Source organism: Thalassophryne amazonica, chromosome 14 (assembly GCF_902500255.1).
Source record: "Thalassophryne amazonica chromosome 14, fThaAma1.1, whole genome shotgun sequence".
Classification (NCBI taxonomy): Eukaryota; Metazoa; Chordata; class Actinopteri; order Batrachoidiformes; family Batrachoididae; genus Thalassophryne; species Thalassophryne amazonica.
This window is the reverse complement of record NC_047116.1, coordinates 96197558-96218191: the sequence shown is the minus strand read 5'-3', so window position 1 is coordinate 96218191 and position 20634 is coordinate 96197558. Positions and strand designations below refer to the sequence as shown.

The window sequence follows — 20634 nt, the reverse complement described above, 5'->3', positions numbered from 1 at the left end:
TAGCACTGCTGCCTCAAAGCAAGACTGTCGTAGGTTCGGTGCCCTTCTGGTCGTTTAATTGGAATAAGCAGGGACAGAAAATGAATGAATTCACTTTTTATATCAACACATTTGCCACACGGCTTCTTTACAGCTTCTCTCTTCATATAAATGAGAGAGGAGCGCTCACAGAGCAGCTGACGGCTCTGTGCTGCACGCCTGAAGAAGCAGAACAGCGGCACGGTGCATGCTTTGAAACCAACTTTAAAAACAAGCCTGTTTTATTCACTCAGATCATCAATAGCGCACATCTGCCTCTGTTTGATCAGTGTGAGAGTTTCAAAAACACATTTCACATCACTTCAAACATGCATAAACTTTGGTACCAGGATCCTCGGGCATCACTGAAATAACTTTGTATTATATCCAATGGGCGCTTGCTGAGAGAGACTCCGATGAGGAGGATCACTTGCATTGTGAAGGTGCACCAGCTTTGACATTTTGGCCACGTGGCCTGTTTTTCTGTTTGTCTATTGTTTGATCACAGTACATGTGTGGAGTTGGAGCGTTTTTGCCAAAAGTGTAATGTGAGCTTGTGGGCTCAGCTGGATATGGCTGTGCCGGTTTTTATCTGCATTTGTCTCACTGTGTCCTCATCTTCTCTCGTTTTGTGTCTGTCTTGTTCTCAATCAGTTTTCCTGAGTTTCTGGTGCCAGACGACAGTTGGCAGGTTCTGGCAGCCCTGGTACCGGTGCTTCATCTCACCATCTGTAAGAGGAGGCGTGCTTTTGCAGGGGGCACCAGCCAGTGTTGCGTTCAATAGACCAGTCCACGGCTGCTGGAAGTGAGATGTCCCCAGATCCTGCAAACATCAATGATGGAAGATAAGGACGAGGTATTTTTTGAAAACATACCAAATACTATAGCAAGTCCCAAAGAGATAATCGAAAAAAAAAAAAACACAACCCAGTGGGAGAGATGAGGGAGTCCACTTCAGGATGACACCTTCAATTTCACTTTAGTCTCTGCTAACATTTAGCTGATTTTAATTTTAATCTAAATAATGTGTGACTTTATTCTCCGGAAAAAAATCTTTAGCTGAACTGTGTGATCTGGATTCTGCTTTGAGTCACAGTGGATAATAAATCGACCAAACTACAAGAAGATGTTGACTGAGAATAGTGCCAATCCAAATACTTCAATATACTGGACGTGTTTTGGGCACAGTATCCAACAAACCCGACAGAGAACGTTTCCCTCACGATGTAGGCGCCGTATCTAAATCTCACGTCACTGCTAAGTGGCCTCAATAAGCTCAGTAGCTTCTGTAGCAGGTAGTCCACCACTCTAGTTACTGTTGTCATGTGATGTGTTGCAGCCGTGGTTAAGGCTTAGATTAGAGGCGTTGGGCTATGACATCATCATTTCACAAAAGTTGCTTACTGGTTATACGCACAAAAATGCAAAAGCAACATTTTCAGATTCATCTGCTCTGGGACCCGTTTTGAAAAAGTATCATTTTCGTCTTGTAAAAATGGCAGTTCCGTGTGGATGAAACGCCAATATGATACAAAACTCGTTCAGATATGCCCAAACCCGTCCCTGTGTGGACGGGCTCTGAACATAGTCTGATTATTCCAAAATCAACGACTGAAACATAAACGTGGCTGAAGCCTGACATCGTATGTTTGTCTCTGTGCAAAGACACGCCCACATTAAACAAACCCACACCCAGGTTTCTCTCTTCTGACCCAGGAATCAATCAGGAGATGATCTTCCTTGCCACCGAGGGATTGCCGTGATGGGGATGTGTTGCCATTTCTCAAACTTATTTATTCATTGATATTTGTTTACTTGAATGAATGGTGTTCTTTGTGGTGAATCAGTTCTCTGCTGGGATCATATTCCAATTAATGTCAAGCAACATTAAAGAAAAGAAACCTGACCAACAGTTTATTCAACCAAAACAATAGAAATAAGTGACCAGGGTGATGTCATTTCTATTTCCATGTCTGTATGTGTTCTGCATAAAGTAGAAAAATAAAGTCTACCTTGACTAGGTGCTCCAGCAGGCAGGTTTCAGGTCTGATGAAGTACCAGCTGCTGTGCTCCTGTGCCATATTCTGGTTCTGATGGTTGTGGTGTGTGTGAGTTGGAATCAGGACCACATTGAGGTGTTTTTCAGATCCATGTAGCCTCTTGGATAAAACACCGTTATAACTCTGATCCACAAACACCAAAACCCGAGTTGCTGTACAACCAGCGAGGTCTGCCAGAAGCTCGGTGACGGAGTATCTCTCCTTCAGATCAGCCTTCAAACACAGACACACAAAGACAACGGTCACGTTGATGCAAACACCTAGTAAACGTTTCAAACAGCTTCAGTGACATTTCACATGGTCGTCAGTGCTAAAAGGCAATAAATACCACAACATTTAATCAATAACCTGACAGTACACAACAGAATTGAGTGTCCTCCTGTACCATACTAATTCAGTGTTAAATGTTTCCAAATTGTTTCACCTCTCAATAATTGTCTAATATGGCAAGTAAAGTATTTCTGAACAAAGACAGGACAAAAGAAAAGGCAGTACAAGTATGTCTACGATTTAACGGTGTCCTAAATGAAACCATTAATATCACCTGAAGCCCTGTGAAAATACGACACACTCCAGGTTATAGTTTGTTGTTACTGGGTTCATAGAATTCCTGGGTTTCCATCTGAAACAGGGAGCGATGATCCATTAATACGTTTTACAACAGATGATTAAAATAGAATAGATCAGCCAAATATTAAGGAGCTTTTCAACTCGTTCCTAGTATGAGTAGGTGGACCTTAAAGTAGAAAAAGTTGAGAACCCCTAGTGTATGGTTCCTGGGAATGTGTTTGGATCCATCCACCGATTTGTCCAGTGGGGCCTGTATTTTCACTCAGCATCATTTTTACAGTTGCTTTTGATTGATCAGAAGGGGAACCTGTCAGCGTCGACATAATGTCGTTCTTCAGAGGTCATACAGTTTTGAGTCATTTGACCTTTACATGGTGTTGCACAGAGGTTTAGATTATTCCTGCTACAGTATCTGATATTCATTCTCTCTCTCTCTCTCTCACTATGCCATTGAGGTTGGCGTCCCAGAGAAGCATGGTGCCGTCGCTGAGTGTCGGTGAGTTCAGGTAGAGGACCAAGGAGTCGGCGCAGTGCTGCTTCCTGCAGATGTGCGACACGTGATTACGAATCAGGGTTTTCTCTGTTGCTGGGTACAAGCCCTCCAGTTCCTCTGTGGGGGGGGGGGGGGGGGGGGGGAGTGGGATGAAGGAGACATTTGTCATGTAATAACAGATTACCAGTGAATTGTTTTCGGGGGTGGGGGGTGTTATTTTTTTATCTTTTTTATCTTTATTTCTATCTCATTTCTGTCTTTAAAAATGTTTTAGCTGTTTACCAACTATAAGCCCAGGGACACATCAGTCACAGGAGATGTGGCGATGGCAGAGGAGCTGAACTGCTTCTTCGCATGTTTTGATAAAGAGACACCTGAGGAGGAGGTACCACAACCACCTCCCCAAGAGCAGCCACAACCTGACTGCAGTGGGGCATGAGGTGAGGCGTTCGCTGGGGGGGTAAACCACAGGAAGGCCTAATCAGCTGGCTGGAGTATTCACAAAGATCTTCAACCAGTCTGCAGCCCAGGCCATCATCACCTCCTGCCTGAAGGTTACAACCATTATTCCAGTCTCCAAAAAGACCTCAATAAACAGTCTATATCAGGGGTGGGCAACTTGTTCCAGAAAGGGCCAAGAGGGTGCAGGTTTTCTTTGCAGCCATTGACTCCACCAAGTGATTTCACTGATGAATTGATTCCACCTGCTCAAAGCGACATTACTCAGCAATCAGAAATCAATCAGATCAAATTAATCAGAAATCACCTGGTGGAGTCAGTGGCTGCAAAGAAAACCTGCACCGTCTTGGCCCTTTCTGGAACAAGTTGCCCACCCCTGGTCTAAATGATTTCTGTCTGTCACTCCAATCATCATGAAGTGTTTTGAGAAACTGGTGAGAAGTCATATCATCTCCAGCCTTCCACCCTCATTAGACCCGCACCAATTTGCATCCAGGAACAACTGAGGACACCATAGCCACAGTATTCCACACAGGAGACACAGGGAGCTACGCAAGGCTCCTTTTCATAGACTGCAGCTCGACCTTCAACACCATCATCCCACCCAGACTGGTCTCCAAGCTGTCCAGCCTCAGTTACTCTCAGTCCATCTGCCTCTGGTCAAAAGACTTCCTGACTAACTGCTCACACAGAATAAGAGTGGGCCGTCATGTCTCGTCAGCACTGAGCCCCCCCACCCCCACCCCACCCCACACACATACACACACACACTCTCTCTCTGCATTTACTCACAAACACATTGTTTTTACATACCAGGAAATAATCCATTACTGCTGAAGAAAGTCTGGATATGACTTTTGTGGAAACCGTTATTCTGAAGCATTCTGTAGAACTTTAACAGATTCTGCACATGACGCTGGAATATTATCTGCTGCTGCCATCCACCTGTAAAACAAACATGCACCTTATATGTCTCGTTATTGTTGTGTTGTTCATATGACAAATAAGAATTATATTCATGTTACACTGTTTTAAGGGTTTATGCATTTTGTATTCCTTTGGAAATGTAGATTTTGATTTTTGTCTTATTTTGTAACCCCATGTCAGAAAAAGTTGGGACACTTCATCACTCACTAACCACTTACTCCAATTATGGTGACGGTGGGGGGTGTCACACAGAGGGCATCCCAGCAGTCATAGGGCGTGAAGCGGGTTCACCCTGGACAGGACACCAGTCTGTCGCAGGGTCACACACAGACAAGCAAACACATTTAAACCTACAGACAATTTAAAGTTTCCACTTCACGCAACCTGGATGTCTTTGGATGTGGGAGGAAGCCGGAGCACCTGGAGGGAACCCACACAAACACGGGAGAACATGCAAACTCCACACAGAAAGGCCACAGGTGAGATTTGATCCCATGACCTTCTTGTTGTGATTGGTCTGCGATTCCTGGTGTGCTGCTCGGTGAACCAGTGCTTCAAGCCTCTGCTGTTGTTTCCAAAGCCCTTCTGAGTACTGCTCGTGTGCTGACCCATGTGCCTACTCAACTTAGGTGCTATGATGCCTGATAGGAGCTTCCATGTTGTGGAGAGGCATTTGCTGGTAGTTTGAGGGAGTCATACCCTTGTGAAGGTCCTTCATGATCAGGATTGTCCTGCCCTCTGTTAGCCAGTTTGGGTGAGTACCTGCTGTTAGTAGCCCACTGTTAAACGGGTTAGTAGCCCAAACATTTCACATGGAGCTACAGTAGTGTTCAGAATAATAGTAGTGCTATGTGACTAAAAAGATTAATCCAGGTTTTGAGTATATTTCTTATTGTTACATGGGAAACAAGGTACCAGTAGATTCAGTAGATTCTCACAAATCCAACAAGACCAAGCATTCATGATATGCACACTCTTAAGGCTATGAAATTGGGCTATTAGTAAAAAAAAGTAGAAAACGGGGTGTTCACAATAATAGTAGCATCTGCTGTTGACGCTACAAACTCAAAACTGTTATGTTCAAACTGCTTTTTTTTAGCAATCCTGTGAATCACTAAACTAGTATTTAGTTGTATAACCACAGTTTTTCATGATTTCTTCACATCTGCAAGGCATGGAGTCAACCAACTTGTGGCACCTTTCAGCTGTTATTCCACTCCAAGTGTTGTGTGGGCCGCCAGAAGAGGAGGTACTGCTGGCCCACCACCAGAGGGCGCCCTGCCTGAAGTGCGGGCTTCAGGCACGAGAGGGCGCTGCCGCCACGGACACAGCTGGGGGTGACAGCTGTCACTCATTATCTCTTGACAGCTGTCACCCATCTACACTTCATCATCCACTCCATAAAGATGGACGTCATCTCCACCTCGTTGCAGAGATATCGTCTACCTTAGGAGGTAACTTTCTCTGCCTGTATTGATTGATTCCAAGTGCTATTGTGTTGCAGCTGTCTAACCAGAGGACCGGCGTGGGTCGCGACTGTTTCATCCTACTTCCCATCAGATAAGTGGTTAAACAGACGCTGCACGAGTGTGTGTTAGAGGTGGAGGTGGAATTCCCACCGTTGTTGTTACTGGGTGTTCACACACCCATATCTGATTGTCTCTGCTCCTCGCCAGCAGTACCAGATCCGACACGCGGAGACAGTGGCCACCTGGGGTGTTCGGGATTTGGCGGCTCCAGTATTCACCGGGTTCTGTGGCGGTGGAAATCGTGTGGTTCCGGCTCTTCTCAGGACAGACGTCTTCTATCCTCGAGCCTGCCCACAAGTCACCTTTGCTCATTGACTATTGTACTTATTCTGTAATCTGCTGTGTTTGGTTGTGCTATTCACAACAGTAAAGTGTTCATATTTGACTCTTTCATTGTCCGTTCATTTACGCCCCCTGTTGTGGGTCCGTGTCACGACACTTTCACAACACCAAGATTCTTTAACAGCATTCCACAATTCATTCACATTTCTTGGTTTTGCTTCAGAAACAGCTTTTTTGATGTCACCCCACAAGTTCTCAATTGGATTTATGTCCGGGGACTGGGCAGGCTACTCCAAAACATTAATTTTGTTGGTTTGGAACCAAGATTTTGCTGGTTTACGAGTGTGCTTGGGGTCATTGTCTTGTTGAAACACCCATTTCAAGGGCATGTCCTCTTCAGCATAAGGCAACAGGACCTCTTCAAGTATTTTGACATATCCAAACTGATCCATGATACCTGGTATGCGATATATAGGCCCAACACCATAGTAGGAGAAACATGCCCATATCATGATGCTTGCACCACCATGCTTCACTGTCTTCACTGTGAACTGTGACTTGAATTCAGAGTTTGGGGGTCGTCTCACAAACTGTCTGCGGCCCTTGGACCTAAAAAGAACAATTTTACTCTCATCAGTCCACAAAATATTCCTCCATTTCTCTTTAGGCCAGTTGATGTGTTCTTTGGCAAATTGTAACCTCTTCTGCACATGTCTTTTATTTAACAGAGGGACTTTGCGGGGGATTCTTGAAATCTGCTCTGTTTTTTGTTCGTGTTTGCTCATGCCTCTGAACCCTGCTTGAATATGACTGCATTTTTGTCTGACCCTGTTTGTACCTCCGTTCTGCTGACTGATCGCCTGTGTACCGTACCTCAGCCTGAAATAAAGACGACGACTTCTTTTACACGTAAACCTGAACTTGGAGTCTGCATTGTGGGTCCAGCTGCTTCGGGTGCCTGGCACCCGCCCGTCATGTCAACTTCCGCATCCACACCTGCACAATGGCATCCAAAGTGCATGTAAACAACAGTTTAGATGACACAGACTGCCATCAGATGGCCATAAGAGGCACTGCAGGCTGCCCGATGTCCAGATGTCTGGATGGCAAACACCACAGAGAGGCGCAGTGCACAAGGGTGCTTTTGGTTTGATTGTGCGCTGTTCACATTCACTGTATATGATGAATGTGTGCCACATACATGTTATTACATATTAACATTTTCTTTGCCCTCCCTGGCTGGGGTCCAGTGGAGGTGGACATCCCACAACATGCCGACAGGCTTTGCTGTGACAGATCGATCTCAGAGCTCAATCAACCCTGATCAGATCATTTCAGATGCTGTTTTGACTGTCGACTGTGATCAGATTACACAAAAACTGCCTGTAGACCGCCGTCAGATGTGCGTCGCATCACGATGTGGTTTGAACATGTGCAACACACTCGGTACAGCCGAGCGAATGAGACCAAATATGTAGATGCTCACAGACTGCCGTCCGTTGGTCTTCAAACCGCACCTCACTACTTCCTGATTGTGGCCAGATGTGTCAGTCTGACGCAATTCGGCCTCAATCTGTGTATGTGTGATGGGTCACACACACCACACATGCACGCACATGCACAAACACACATACATGCAGACAGTCATACCTGAGATAAGAACAGCGTGGTCACATGTCTGGTAGAGCCGGCAGGAGAGGTGAGTTACCACAGGATGCCGGTGACATCGTTGGGTGTTTTTATTCAGCTCGCAGCTGGAGACGGGAAAACTGGGAGAACCCCCAGGGAGTGAAACGGGGCACTTTGCAAACGTTGCATGGTCTGGAAAAGGAAAGAACAATTGAGTGGTGTATGAACATCACACACCGGGTATTTGTCAAAGCATAATGACGTTAGTGAGGGGAGACAATGACTCACCCACACACCGGAGCCTCTGTGTTCGCCTGCTGTCTCTCACTGTAACCACTAGTGGAAGGAACTGGACTTCACAGAACCGTCCAAGGGCCCGCTCCATCAGGCCCCGACCCCCGCTGACGGGATTATTAATGGTACCATCACTGTTTTCCGGTCTGGTACCAGTGAACCTCTCCGGCTCAATCTGCCAACGCTTCAGCTGGTTCTGACAGTGATCCTTCAGGGCGGGAGTCAAACACGCGTCACCTGAATACACCAAACAGGAGCCAGTGTGACAGTCAGGTTCTTACATCAAAAACAGTGATCAGTAGCACTGAGAAGTTTAACATTTGAGAAAACAAGAATTTAAAAAAACACCCCCAACTCTTGTTTAAAGATTGATTAACACCACTGCCACTGCCAGCTTAGTCCACTCGCAGATAAACGGTGAAATATAAAAATGTCCTCATTATCTATTATATAGTGAATGGGGTCTTGCCCCAAGTGAAGGAGTTCAAGTACCGTGGGGTCTTGTTCACGAGTGAGGGGACAATGGAGCGTGAGATTGGCCAGAGAATCGGCGCAGCAGGGCGGTGTTACATTCGCTCTACTGTACTGTTGTGATGAAAAGGGAGATGAGCCTAAAGGCGAAGCTCTCGATCTACTGGTCAATCTTTGTTCCTACTCTCACCTGTCGTCATGAGGGCTGGGTTATAACTCAGGCTGGGTATCGAAAACCAGTTCTTTTTATGAATCGTTAAGAAATTATTCAATCCACCGACATCAATAGCCTTTTTGCTTAACGATTCCCTTATTGGTTCTTCAGTTCACATTACACCGGAGCGGCCGTTGTTTTTGAGGGTGTTTATCGGGAAAATGATCATTTCTTAATGATGATTGCAGACCCGCTGCTTTTGTAGTGGGTCTGCTTGAAGCTTGAAGCAATGAAGCAGTGCTGCCAGCCGCTGCTTTGTTGGTTTTCAGAAGCAGCAGGTCTGCAATTTCTTCATGAACCCCTCTCAAAGCCATTTAAAGATGTCAATCGTGAGTCACATTTGTGTGGATTAAAGTCACTAACTGGTACTCTTCTCTTGTTGTGGGCAAGAAATGAGAATCGTCCTCCATTCGGTTTGCACAGCCCAAACACTGTGCGGCTCTCTGCCGCGCAGATTCTGGTTGGAATTAATGTCTTCAAAGCGAATTGTTGGTTTAAATCAAATGACACCTCTTTCCAAATGTTGTAACACAGACAACAAACTACAAAACACCAAAACTGTTTTTTTTTCTCCAAAAATAAATTTGTGCCAATTCAACATGCAGATCCACCTTGACTCTGAGTGAACACAAAGGAGCAGCCAGAGGGACTTACTTACTTTTTACATGTATTTGATGGTAAGTTCATGTTTATTCAGCCCAAAGGAGATGATGGATCAAAGTAAGATTGTATGTGTGTTCAGACTCACCCAGGTAAACACCATTGACATGGGAGCATCTCTTCTTTGTAACGTTCACGTCCACATAAAACATGGCCACCGAGTGTCCAAAGTTTTCCCCAGGATGTGGGTCCATAACCAGGACAGCATCATGGGGCGTGACTGTGCTGCTGGTACTGTGCTGCCGTCTGTGAGAGCCCCGCAGCCCGTTCTCCAGAGGGCTCGTTCGGAAGCATGCGTGCTGTTTGGAGCTGATGAGCCCTCCTGAGCGGTAAGAGGACTCAGGCAGAATGGCCACAACTTTATCTGCATCATCTGGAGAGAAGAACAATAGACTCTGAATAACAAAATACATGCGAAGAATATTATTCACGCAAACATGACTTGACTAAAAATATTGCAACTTTACTTCTATTTTACCAGGGGATATTTTGTCAGCAACAAGAAGAACATGAAGCCTCTGATGTGAGTCAGTTCCTGTGTGTGTTTGCAGGTCTGGTCTTGTCACTCAGTGTTCCTCACAGCTGTTTCTCATCATAATCACCTCACCTATTGTTCGTTATCTTGTTACATGTCAATATATGTTTGTCACTGTCCTGCCTTAAACTTTCTGGATTTTCCAGTTTGTTGGGTCCCATTCACTGTATTAGTTCCATGTTTGATCATCTCCCCCTTCCTTGCTGCTGAACATTTTTACACTTCCACATTTATGGGCCCTCCTTTCAGGCCAAGCATCAAACTTTTCACTGCAACAAGGCAAGCTACCATCTTAACAATCTGAGAAACAGTACCAACATGAACACGCATGTACATTTGCAGGTCATCAGCATAACAGTGACAGTCGATTCCATGCCTCCATATAATCTGACCAAGAGGCGCTACATAAAGAGGACAACAGTGGACCCAAAACAAAACCCTGAGATATACCATACTTCATAGCTGGGAATACAGTTGTTGTGCCATTATAATGAACACATTATACAAGGATGACCTCCATACAGAAAAGCAGCCCTTAAGACATACCAAAAGAATTATCAGTTGTGTCCAAAAGACACGGTGATCAACTGTATCAAAAACTGCACTTAAATCCAGCAACAGCAACACTGACGTGGAATCTGCATGCATAGTTATCCCCAAATCAATCACAACTTTTTGTGGAATAATGAGGCCTAAGCACAGACTACGACTAGAGTCAAGCTCAACAGGGTCTTCTTTCCCCACTGATTTTGCCAAGCCCGTTCTCTTGGCTGTGGTTTAGCTAGATAGTGGGTAGGGACAGTGGGAAGCTTGTTCATCCATTCATGCGCGTCACTAATTAGATGACGAGGCATTTGGCTACCTTAAGAGAGTCATAGTTACTCCCGCCGTTTACCCGCGCTTCATTGAATTTCTTCACTTTGACATTCAGAGCACAGGGCAGAAATCACATCGCGTCAACACCCGCCGTGGGCCTTCGCGATGCTTTGTTTTAATTAAACAGTCGGATTCCCCTGGTCCGCACCAGTTCTAAGTCAGCTGCTAGGTACCAGCCGAGGCGACCTGCTGGGCGCCCCCCCCGCCGTGGAGGGCATCGGGGGAGGTCCCGGTGGGCACCGTAACTGGGAAGATCAGCGAGAAGGTCCCGGTGCACGTCCAGAGTCGCCACCGCCGGCCGCTATACCCGTTCCCCCCCCCCCCCCCCGGCTCCCCCTGGCCCCCGCTCTCTGGCGTAGCGCCGGGTACCGCCCCGCGGAGAACCTGCCCGACCGCACCCCAGCCCGACCGACCCAGCCCTTAGAGCCAATCCTTGTCTCGAAGTTACGGATCTGACTGGCCGACTTCCCTGACTCGTATAAGCGCTCACATGGTTTCTTCTCCTTCATGGATCGGCAAGAAGCTGCTTCACAGGCACCTTTTCTTTTTCGAAGAAAAAATAGATAATTTATAAATAGATCTAATTCTCCAGTAACCCAGATTCTGAACTAGGGTTCTGAAAATGAGGTTTTGACCCTAATCAGTACACAGGGAGTCCAAGCAGACCGCAGGGGTCTATGTTTGATACATTTTCTGAACCATTATACTTATTCAGCTGAAAGTTTTTACAGTTGTCACTGATGTAGTTGTCTATTATTTCACTTCTTTTGATCATATTCGATTTAATACTGTGGGTTGTACTTTATCTTATAGTGTTCATTTGGATTGCAGTTTGATATATTTGTATGTGGTTAGCTTCTACACAGCAAACCATTGAGCTGTGTGTCAATTTTTCATAACCACTGAACTGTCATCTGTTTTAATTCAGGAAGGTCGCATCAGCACAGTTGCACCAAACCCTAGAAGCCAGTCAGTTGTGATTGTGGTCTAACCTTTCACAGTGCTTGCATATCATCTTTTAATGCATATTCTGTGCCTCCTTTCATGTTATCAAATGATAGTCAGAGTAAAAAGGGCGACACAGCTGACAGAAACAACAAACTCCTCCAGATGGTTCCAGAAGAGTGTGACAATTCTAAACTAAAGGAAAAATTACAGACCAAACACAAATACAGTAAAATAATGGAAAAAGTATGTTGGACGTTTAGTCAACCAGAAAAGCACCATCTCGTGACTCCCTGTATTCACTCAGTTTTTTAACAATGGCCTTCTCCTGTCCAATTTACAGCACTGTTTGTATTAATAATTGATGTAACTCTAAGACAAATTCAGTGACTTGGGAATGTCTGTATAGCCATCGTATTACTTTTCAAAGAAAAATGGCTGTAAACACGATTTAAATTCAAGGTGTCCTCAGTGGTTTTTTCACATTAGATGTTACTTTAGTTCCATTATCAGGATCAAATAATGCGTCTCCACACCAACCTTCTCAAAATCATGACAAGTATAAAAAACAGAAAAAGAAAAGGAGCAAAACTGGTTGGAATGTATAACTGTGTGACTGTTTCTTTTTCCACAAGGGATGAGGACATCTAGACTGTTTGAGAAGGGAACAATAATAGTTTTATTTATAACCTTTTCTGGATAAATACATTCATCCTACCCACTGAACCTGGCAAGCAGATGCTTGGAAACAGTCTGGAATACTACTTATTTTTCCAGAGCTGTGCACTTTCAGCCAGCTTGGCTGCACATGTGCTTCACTGGGTTCAAGGCTGCATAGAGAAGAGGTGACTGTCACTTTGTTCTCAACTCTGAGCGTGAACTGAGACTCTTTTTGATCCTGTTTCTTGCAGTCAACAAGACTGTATGGGCTGCTTGAACTCCCAGCAACAGCGGGAGCTCCAGTCTCTCTGCGAGGCTATTTTATTGATTGATTTATTTTGTTAACAGGCTGTGTGAATGCCATGCAGCTGCATTTCTTCCACTCCGACTGTAATTTTACCAATAATGGCATCAAAAATAATGCAGTAATCACATTAACAACAAGTCATCATGACACAAACTCTCATCTATGTAAACTCTGCAAATAGTCTGTGGCTCACATGTGTTCCAAATCATGGGTGGTGGTCCATATTAATCACAGATCAACTATGATCTGTTAAGGCACTACTGAATAGACAGTGTCCCAGAATGTTTTAAGGCCCTCCAGTGTCCACCCTGGCTGAAACATAACTTTGTCTCTTAAGGTGTAACTTGCGGTGACCATTGATGGAAGCTGCTCTCATGGTAGCCAGCTCTGTATGCATTTAGGAAAAAGGCTTCCCATCAACCTCCTGCTGGCCTGCTTGGCCTCAACCCTATAATTTGAAGTCCTCATATTGCTCTGAACTTCAGAGAACTGCCATTTTCCTGTTCTGGTCTGGGGACTCGGTGGTCTGGACTCTGTGCTCTCTCCCCCTCCCTTCTGTGTTTCTCTGCCAGTGGAGCTGATTGATGACACCTGTGGCTGCGGCACACCTGCAGTGTCCTACTTAAGCTGGGCTGATTTGAAGGATGCAATCAGATCTTTCCATCTACGGAAGTGGTAACCTGGCCTTACAATTGTCTTCTCGTCACCTTAGCTTGTATCTCCTCTCGTTTTTCCTGGATTTGCCCTGTGCACTCATCATTGTGTTTTTTCCTTCTCTTGCAGTCTGCAGCCACCACCTGCTCCACTGGCTCACCTGGCAACCTGCACCTGTGGCTCATCCTCCAGTGATTTCACCTGCTGGTTTCCACCTCATCAGCACATTGACAATAAATTGTTACCTTTGGCTTTTTTCACAAAACCTGACTCATTTCATTTGAGTCTGTTTCCAGTTCCTGGTGTGTCGTAACAGTTTCACAAGATAGTCTGTTTAAACTCATCATTGTGGATCAGTTTAAAAGGTTTCCCACTTTGTAGCATTACCTAAACTCCCTTCAGCTACTCATTCTACTGGCAAGCTAACCAACAAATACAGAACAAAATGTTGAACAAATCTGCAACCACCAGGGAAGCTTGCTGTCTGATGTCCACTCAAAATTTTGAGCACACACAAAACTTTCCTCACATCAGTGACCTCACATCAACAGACAAGGAACTCATTTAGAATAAATGAATAGAACCTTTGTTGTCATTCTACATATACATACATACAATGACATTTTTCCTCTGCATATAACCTATCCTAGTTACAGACGCAATCTAACCACTAGGAGCAGTGTGCAGCCACAGTCCGGTGCCCGGGGACCAACTCCAGATGTAGAGACACTGCCTTGGTCAGGGGCAGAGGAAGGAACAGACCCTAAATAAGCATGTTTTTTGATTGTGGGAGGAAACCGGAGTGCACAGAGGAAATAAGTGATGCATTTGTACAAGACAAAAACAAACATAAATGGATATCAACATTTCACATCCATTCCTCATATGTTTCCTCAGTCCTTCACAAAGTGACTTAGACTTTAAGGTGTCGTCACACTATGACAGATTGAGATACTTTGTCCAGTGTCAAATGTCACTTAATCTGTCCGTCCCCCATGAATTTGGAGTACTGACGGACAGTTGATGTAACATTTCCACTGGCAACACAAAGAGCTGCGTTAAGCAGAACAATTTTTCTCTGTTTCAAGAGATACATGCACACGGGCTGGTGGGGGGCAGATTTAAGTAGAGCGCCTTTATTAGAGAGAGTTATGTATATAGCGTTCACTGTTAATGTGTCTCCATGTAAGTCCAGCTATTTTATTTATTTATTTGCTGAAAATGGCGGGTTGCATTTGGAGGCACAAATAGACACAACAAGGGCTTCAAGATGTACAGATTCCCTTCAGATCCAAAGAGAAGAAAAATTAGGGAAAATAAATTTGGGATGGAAGCGATTTCATCATCAAAGCTTTGAGAGGTAAATTTATTGTTCAGTCCCATGTTCAGTAAAATTCACCTAAACCGTCATCATATAAACCAGATATTCACAGTCACCGGACAAAAAAAGTCCCAAAGTTTTTGTATTGTTTTCCATGTAATAAACACTGTGTATGACGGAATTTGTACAACAGATTTTCACTCACATCAGATAAAATGTCCCATCCAATCGCAATGTGTTTCAATTAAACCCCTCACATGTGGGACCGGAGACATTTACATTATTAAAAGTCCGACTGTTTATTTTTTTCACACCGTGTTCAGAGTCGGACCTGCAGCCTGACGTGAACCTGTTAAATCCTCAGACACAACAAAAGGCTGTGATTTGACACTTTGCTGCTTTCAATCCTTCGTCTCTCATCATATTTTAATAGTTTTTACAGTGCGCACACAGATTACATTTTGATAATGGATCAAATACATTTGGCAAAAAAAAAAAAAACAATTCAGAGGAAATTTTGACCCAGTCATTGAGGTGCAGGTCCCGATGCAGGATTCCCGTAGATGTTCGGTACCTCCTGTAACTAATGTGTTTGGCTCACATCAGATAAATGTCCCGTCCGATCGCAATGTATTTCCATTAAAAACCCCAAGCAGTCTGGACGTGCAGAGGTACAAATTAAAGTTCAGCTCTGACACTCACTGATTTGTGGAAAGTGGGACTGGAGTCATTTCTGTGATTAAGAGTCCAACCATTTAGTGTTTCAAACCGTGCTCAGACTTGGAGCTGCAGCCTGAACATGCATCTGTTAAATCAGACGTGCAGCTGTTGATTGGAGGTGATGATTGTAGAAAGAAAAGCTTGTTGAGGTCAAATTACACCATAATAAACCAAAATCCAGAGACGGAGAACTTTAAAACTGTCACACACACATCATTGCATGACACGGAGTTACAGAGCTGCAGCTGCATAAATCAGGCTTTAAATTAATTCAATAAATCATCATAAATTGCAAATTTATGTAAATTTGATAGCTGAACTATTTTTATTTTTATATTCAGTAGTTCAGCGCAGTTGAACCCAAAATGGTGCCATGTTCTGAGTTGATGCCACTCTCCACTCAAGGCACACTAGATTTAAGTGGGACTCGCCAATGTCTGAACACAATTATGGACAGAATCTGACTCACTCGCATCTCATGATATCATAGTACATGCATGTGCTGACAGCATCTTCACCCTGTGCTGGCGAGGACAGCAAACAACCTTCTGCACAATGTCCAGATAAGAATGCCTACTTGACTTTTGACTTTTTCTTCAATCTGACCTTGGTTAAATGAGCAGTCATGCTACATATTTCTGCATCAGGAGCTGTCCTCTCTCTCCTGGTGCTGAATTCACAGCCTGTGTTGTAGCTTTGGCTAATCAGAAGCCCAGTCTGAAGCAGCAAACAACCACAGGATACAGTGAAACAGGATGCATTAGAACTGTCAGCTACATACAGATTTACCATAGAGTACCAGAGGTGTCAAGTAACGAAGTACAAATACTTCGTTACTGTACTTAAGTACACTTTTTAGGTATCTGTACTTTACTCCATTACTTATTTTTCTGCCTACTTCTTACTTCTACTCATTACATTTTCACACAAGTATCTGTACTTTCTATTCCTTACATTTTTAAAACAAACAGCCTCGTTACTTTTGGCTTCAGTTTAATGTTTATATATATATTTCACGTCATGTGCGCCTGTAATCAACTTTTCTGCAGCGCGGCTTTGCTTTGAACCGTGAACCAATTGAAGCAGTAGTTCGCAGATTGAAGCAATGCTTCGACCTATTGCTTCGTTTATTCTTTCTTTCTTTCGCTTAATTTTCCCCCGCTAAAACCCTAAAGAGCATACTTATGTATTATTTACCTTTTCTATGTTAAACTGACCTGTTATGGTCTTCTGAAACAGTTGATGGATGTATTTTATAACTTAAAAACGGGAGCGATGCTAATGCGTTAGCATGTCTATGGCATTTTCAATGTTAAAACTTAGCATTATGCAGTTCCAGCTCTCATCACGTTCGAGTGCATTTGTTTTCAAATTGTAATATTTCTTAAATTTATTTTTGTTTATATATTAATAATCTAATGATTATTATATACAATTCTAGAGAAAGAGGCAAAAAGAACCTGAATAGAAACACAACAGAAAATATAAAAGCAACTAACAATGAACATACATATATAAATACATACATAAATAATGAGTGTTTCCTGTGAACACCTAGTGATTCTTACACCTCCACTTCATCCCTGTCTTATTTAATGAGTTTGTTTCGGTCAAACCATATTTTCAATGTGTTAATTTCTTCAGTAATTTCCTCCAGAACTTTCTGCCAAACTAGAAAACTGCTGCATCCTAGTAAGAGCAGAATATTACTGGAATGAATCTGAATAAGGAAAGTTGTTTTTTTTTTTTTTTCCTTCACTAAATGGATGCTGCACTCACTGCAGTTTATTGTCTGGAATAGTCCCAGATTGCATTTCAGAGCTTCTAGAAATGAAACATTTCGTGCAGGTGGTGTTGGGGGGTAATTTTGGGTTTGGGGTCTTGGGCCACATGTAGAACGAATCAGTTTTTAAATTAATCTTTCAATTCATATAGTGGCATCTACCTTTTTTTTTTTTTTTTAAGGTTACTTTATACTTTTATACTTTAAGTAGGTTTTGGAGCACATACTTTTTCACTTTTACTTGAGTAAAGAGGTCAAGTTGATACTTCAACTTTTACCAGAGTGTTTTTAAACTGCAGTATCTATACTTCTACTTAAGTAACAAATGTGTGTACTTTTGACACCACTGTAGAGTACCACACTGTTTGCATTTCTTCAAAACTGATGTAAATGAAGTCAAAGACATAATCATTGTCTTTTAAATGTTCATATGTTCACACCCAGACTTATCTGAAGACGACTGGATGTAAAAGTGATGGTTTATATATGTTACATTAAAGGGTGCATTTACTTATTCACACCATCATTTTGGCTTTTAGATTATTTCTTTTAATTCATGATGTAGAGATTACTTTTCACTGTGAGTTTAAAGTGCATAACCTTAGAAATGCTAGTATAAAAAGCCTGAATTTTTATTTTGTTTTTTGATGTCCTAAAAAATTCCAAACTTGCAAGCAGCACTGTATAAATACACAAATATCGTAGAAGTAAAAACATCAAGTGGAGGACAAAACAGTTAACCACTGGGAAAGCTCTCCACTTGGCGTCCATTCAAAGTTTTTAGCACGCATAAAACTTCCCAATGAACATCAGCTGACAAGGAACACATTTGACAAATGAGAAAGGGACTTGTCAGGAATAAATGAACACAAATGCATATCTAAAATTTATATCAGTTCCTCATACATTCCTTGATCTGTCATGGTGTAAAAGACACCAAACAACTTGGTATGTGTCTTTATTTTATTTCATTTTTGGGTCATTGTGCCTGTTAAATGATGCTAACATTGCCCAGAAATGGCAGTTTACTGGTCCCCAGCTGTATAGTGCATCCAGAAAGTATTCACAGCGCTTCACTTTTTCCACATTTTATTACGTTACAGCCTTATTCCAAAATGGATGAAATTCAATTTCAAATTTTCCTCAAACGTCTACACACAATACTCCATAATGACAATGTAAAAAAATATTTCGAGATTTTTTGCAAATTTATTAAAAATAAAAAACCAAGAAATCACATGTACATAAGTATTCACAGTCTTTGCCATGAAGTTCAAAATTGAGCTCAGGTGCCTCCTGTTTCTACTGACCATCCTTGAGATGTTTCTGCAGCTTAACTGGAGTCCACCTGGGGGTCAGTTCAGTTGATTAGACATGATTTGGAAAGGCACACACCTGTCTACATATAAGGTCTCACAGTTGACAGTCAGAGCACAAACCAAGCATGAAGTCAAAGGAATTGTCTGTAGACCTCTGAGACAGGATTGTCTGGAGGCACAAATCTGGGGAAGGGTACAGAAACATTTCTGCTGGTTTGAAGGTCCCAATGAGCACAGTGACCTCCATCATCTGTAAATGGAAGATGTTCAGATCTACCAGGACTAGAGCTGACCGCCCATCTAAACTGAGCGATTGAAGGAAAAGGACCTTAGAGAGGTGACCAAGAACCCAATGGTCACTCTGTCAAAGCTCCAGCATTCTTCTGTGGACAGAGGAGAACCTTCCAGAAGGACAACCATCTCTGCAGCAATCCACCAATCAGGCCTGTATGGTAGAGTGACCAGATGGAAGCCACTCCTTAGTAAAAGGCACATGGCAGCCCACCTGGAGTTTGACAAAAGGCACCTGAAGGACTCTCAGACCTTGAGAAACAAAATTCTCTGGTCTGATGAGACAAAAATTGAACTCTTTGGCATCATGTTTGGAGGAAACCAGGCACCATCCCTACAGTGAAGCATGGTGGTGGCAACATCATGCTGTGGGGATGTTTTTCAGCAGCAGGAACTGGGAGACTAGTCAGGATTGAGGGAAAGATGAATGCAGCAATGTACAGAGACATCCTGGATGAAAACCTGCTCCAGAGCGCTCTTGACCTCAGACTGGGGCGACGGTTCATCTTTCAGCAGGACAATGACCCTAAGCTCACAGCCAAGATATCAAAGAAGTGGCTTCAGGACAACTCTGTGAATGTCCTTGACTGGTCCAGCCAGAGCCCAGACCTGAATCTGATTGAACATCTCTGGAGAGATCTGAAAATGTCTGTGCACCGACGCTCCCCATCCAACCTGATGGAGCTTGAGAGGTGCTGCAAAGAGGAATGGACCAAACTGTCCAAAGATTGCTTGCACCAAGCTTATGGCATCATATTCAAGAAGACTTGAGGCTGTAATTGCCAAAAGTGCATCAACAAAGTATTGAGCAAAGGCTGTGAATACCTACGTACATGTGATTTCTTAGTTTTTTTTTAAAATAAATTTGCAAAAATGCAAAAAAAAAAAACACAAAAAAAAACACAAAAACAAGCAAACAAACAAAAACCAATCAACAAACAAACAAAACTTTTTCATGTTGTCATTATGGGGTGTTGTGAGTAGAATTTCGAGGGAGAAATTAATTCACTACATTTTGGATTAAGGCTGTAACATAACAAAATGTGGAAAAAGTGAAGCGCTGTGAATACTTTCTGAATCCACCGTACGTATTGCATCACTTAAATATAAAAGTACTCTTGAATCATTATGTGTAACCTCTGACCTCTTACCTGCGGCTGAGTGTGGCTCTGACATGTAGATGGCTATGGTTGAAAGCTGAAAGCGTGTGAGGCGTCGGCACTCAGTCCTGGAGAGCAAGGACATGCGGAGACACTGGTCCAGCTGCTCCCACTGGAGAGACTGGAGCCCTGACTGGACCCAGCGGTCCAGCGGGGTTGTTTCCGCTCCACCCGCTCTGTGTGCCGCCGCCAGCAGGACAATGAGGACAGGGAGAGGAACCACTGGAAGCATCATGATCTAATCTCTGCTGTTTGGTTCTTTAATCCTTTCTTCATTAATGAAGTCCTTTTTTTCTCTTTTCTTGGTTTACAGTTAGACTCTTTAGTGGTCTTGGCTGTTTTCTTGGTTTCTTGATTATTGCATTCTTCTTGAATTTCCCCTGGAATTTTGATCTCTGTGATCCTCTTGTGCTTCTTCTTTCAGTCTTTCTGGTGTCTTCTTTGTTCCATCTGCTGT

The 20634-nt window shown here is 43.3% G+C and overlaps 1 protein-coding gene across 1 annotated transcript; it reads right to left on the bottom strand.

Moving 5' to 3' along the window:
* Positions 1-664: 664 nt before the first annotated feature.
* si:ch211-67e16.11 lies at positions 665-20412 on the bottom strand. The gene is made up of 8 exons (XM_034186104.1): positions 20169-20412; positions 9695-9979; positions 8256-8498; positions 7989-8159; positions 4414-4545; positions 3092-3258; positions 2031-2291; positions 665-841 (listed from the first exon to the last, which is right to left on the bottom strand). The coding sequence occupies exons 1-8, from the start codon at positions 20410-20412 to the stop codon at positions 665-667; spliced, it is 1680 nt and encodes a 559-aa protein (XP_034041995.1).
* Positions 20413-20634: the final 222 nt, after the last annotated feature.

Coding starts and splice junctions, on each gene's coding strand:
- si:ch211-67e16.11 (XM_034186104.1), bottom strand. CDS start 20,412: ATGATGCTTCCAGTGGTTCCTCTCCCTGTCCTCATTGTCCTGCTGGCG. Junction 8,160..8,255: donor ACAGAGGCTCCGGTGTGTGG/GTGAGTCATTGT, acceptor TTCCTTTTCCAG/ACCATGCAACGTTTGCAAAG. Junction 4,546..7,988: donor CCACGCTGTTCTTATCTCAG/GTATGACTGTCT, acceptor TTTGTTTTACAG/GTGGATGGCAGCAGCAGATA.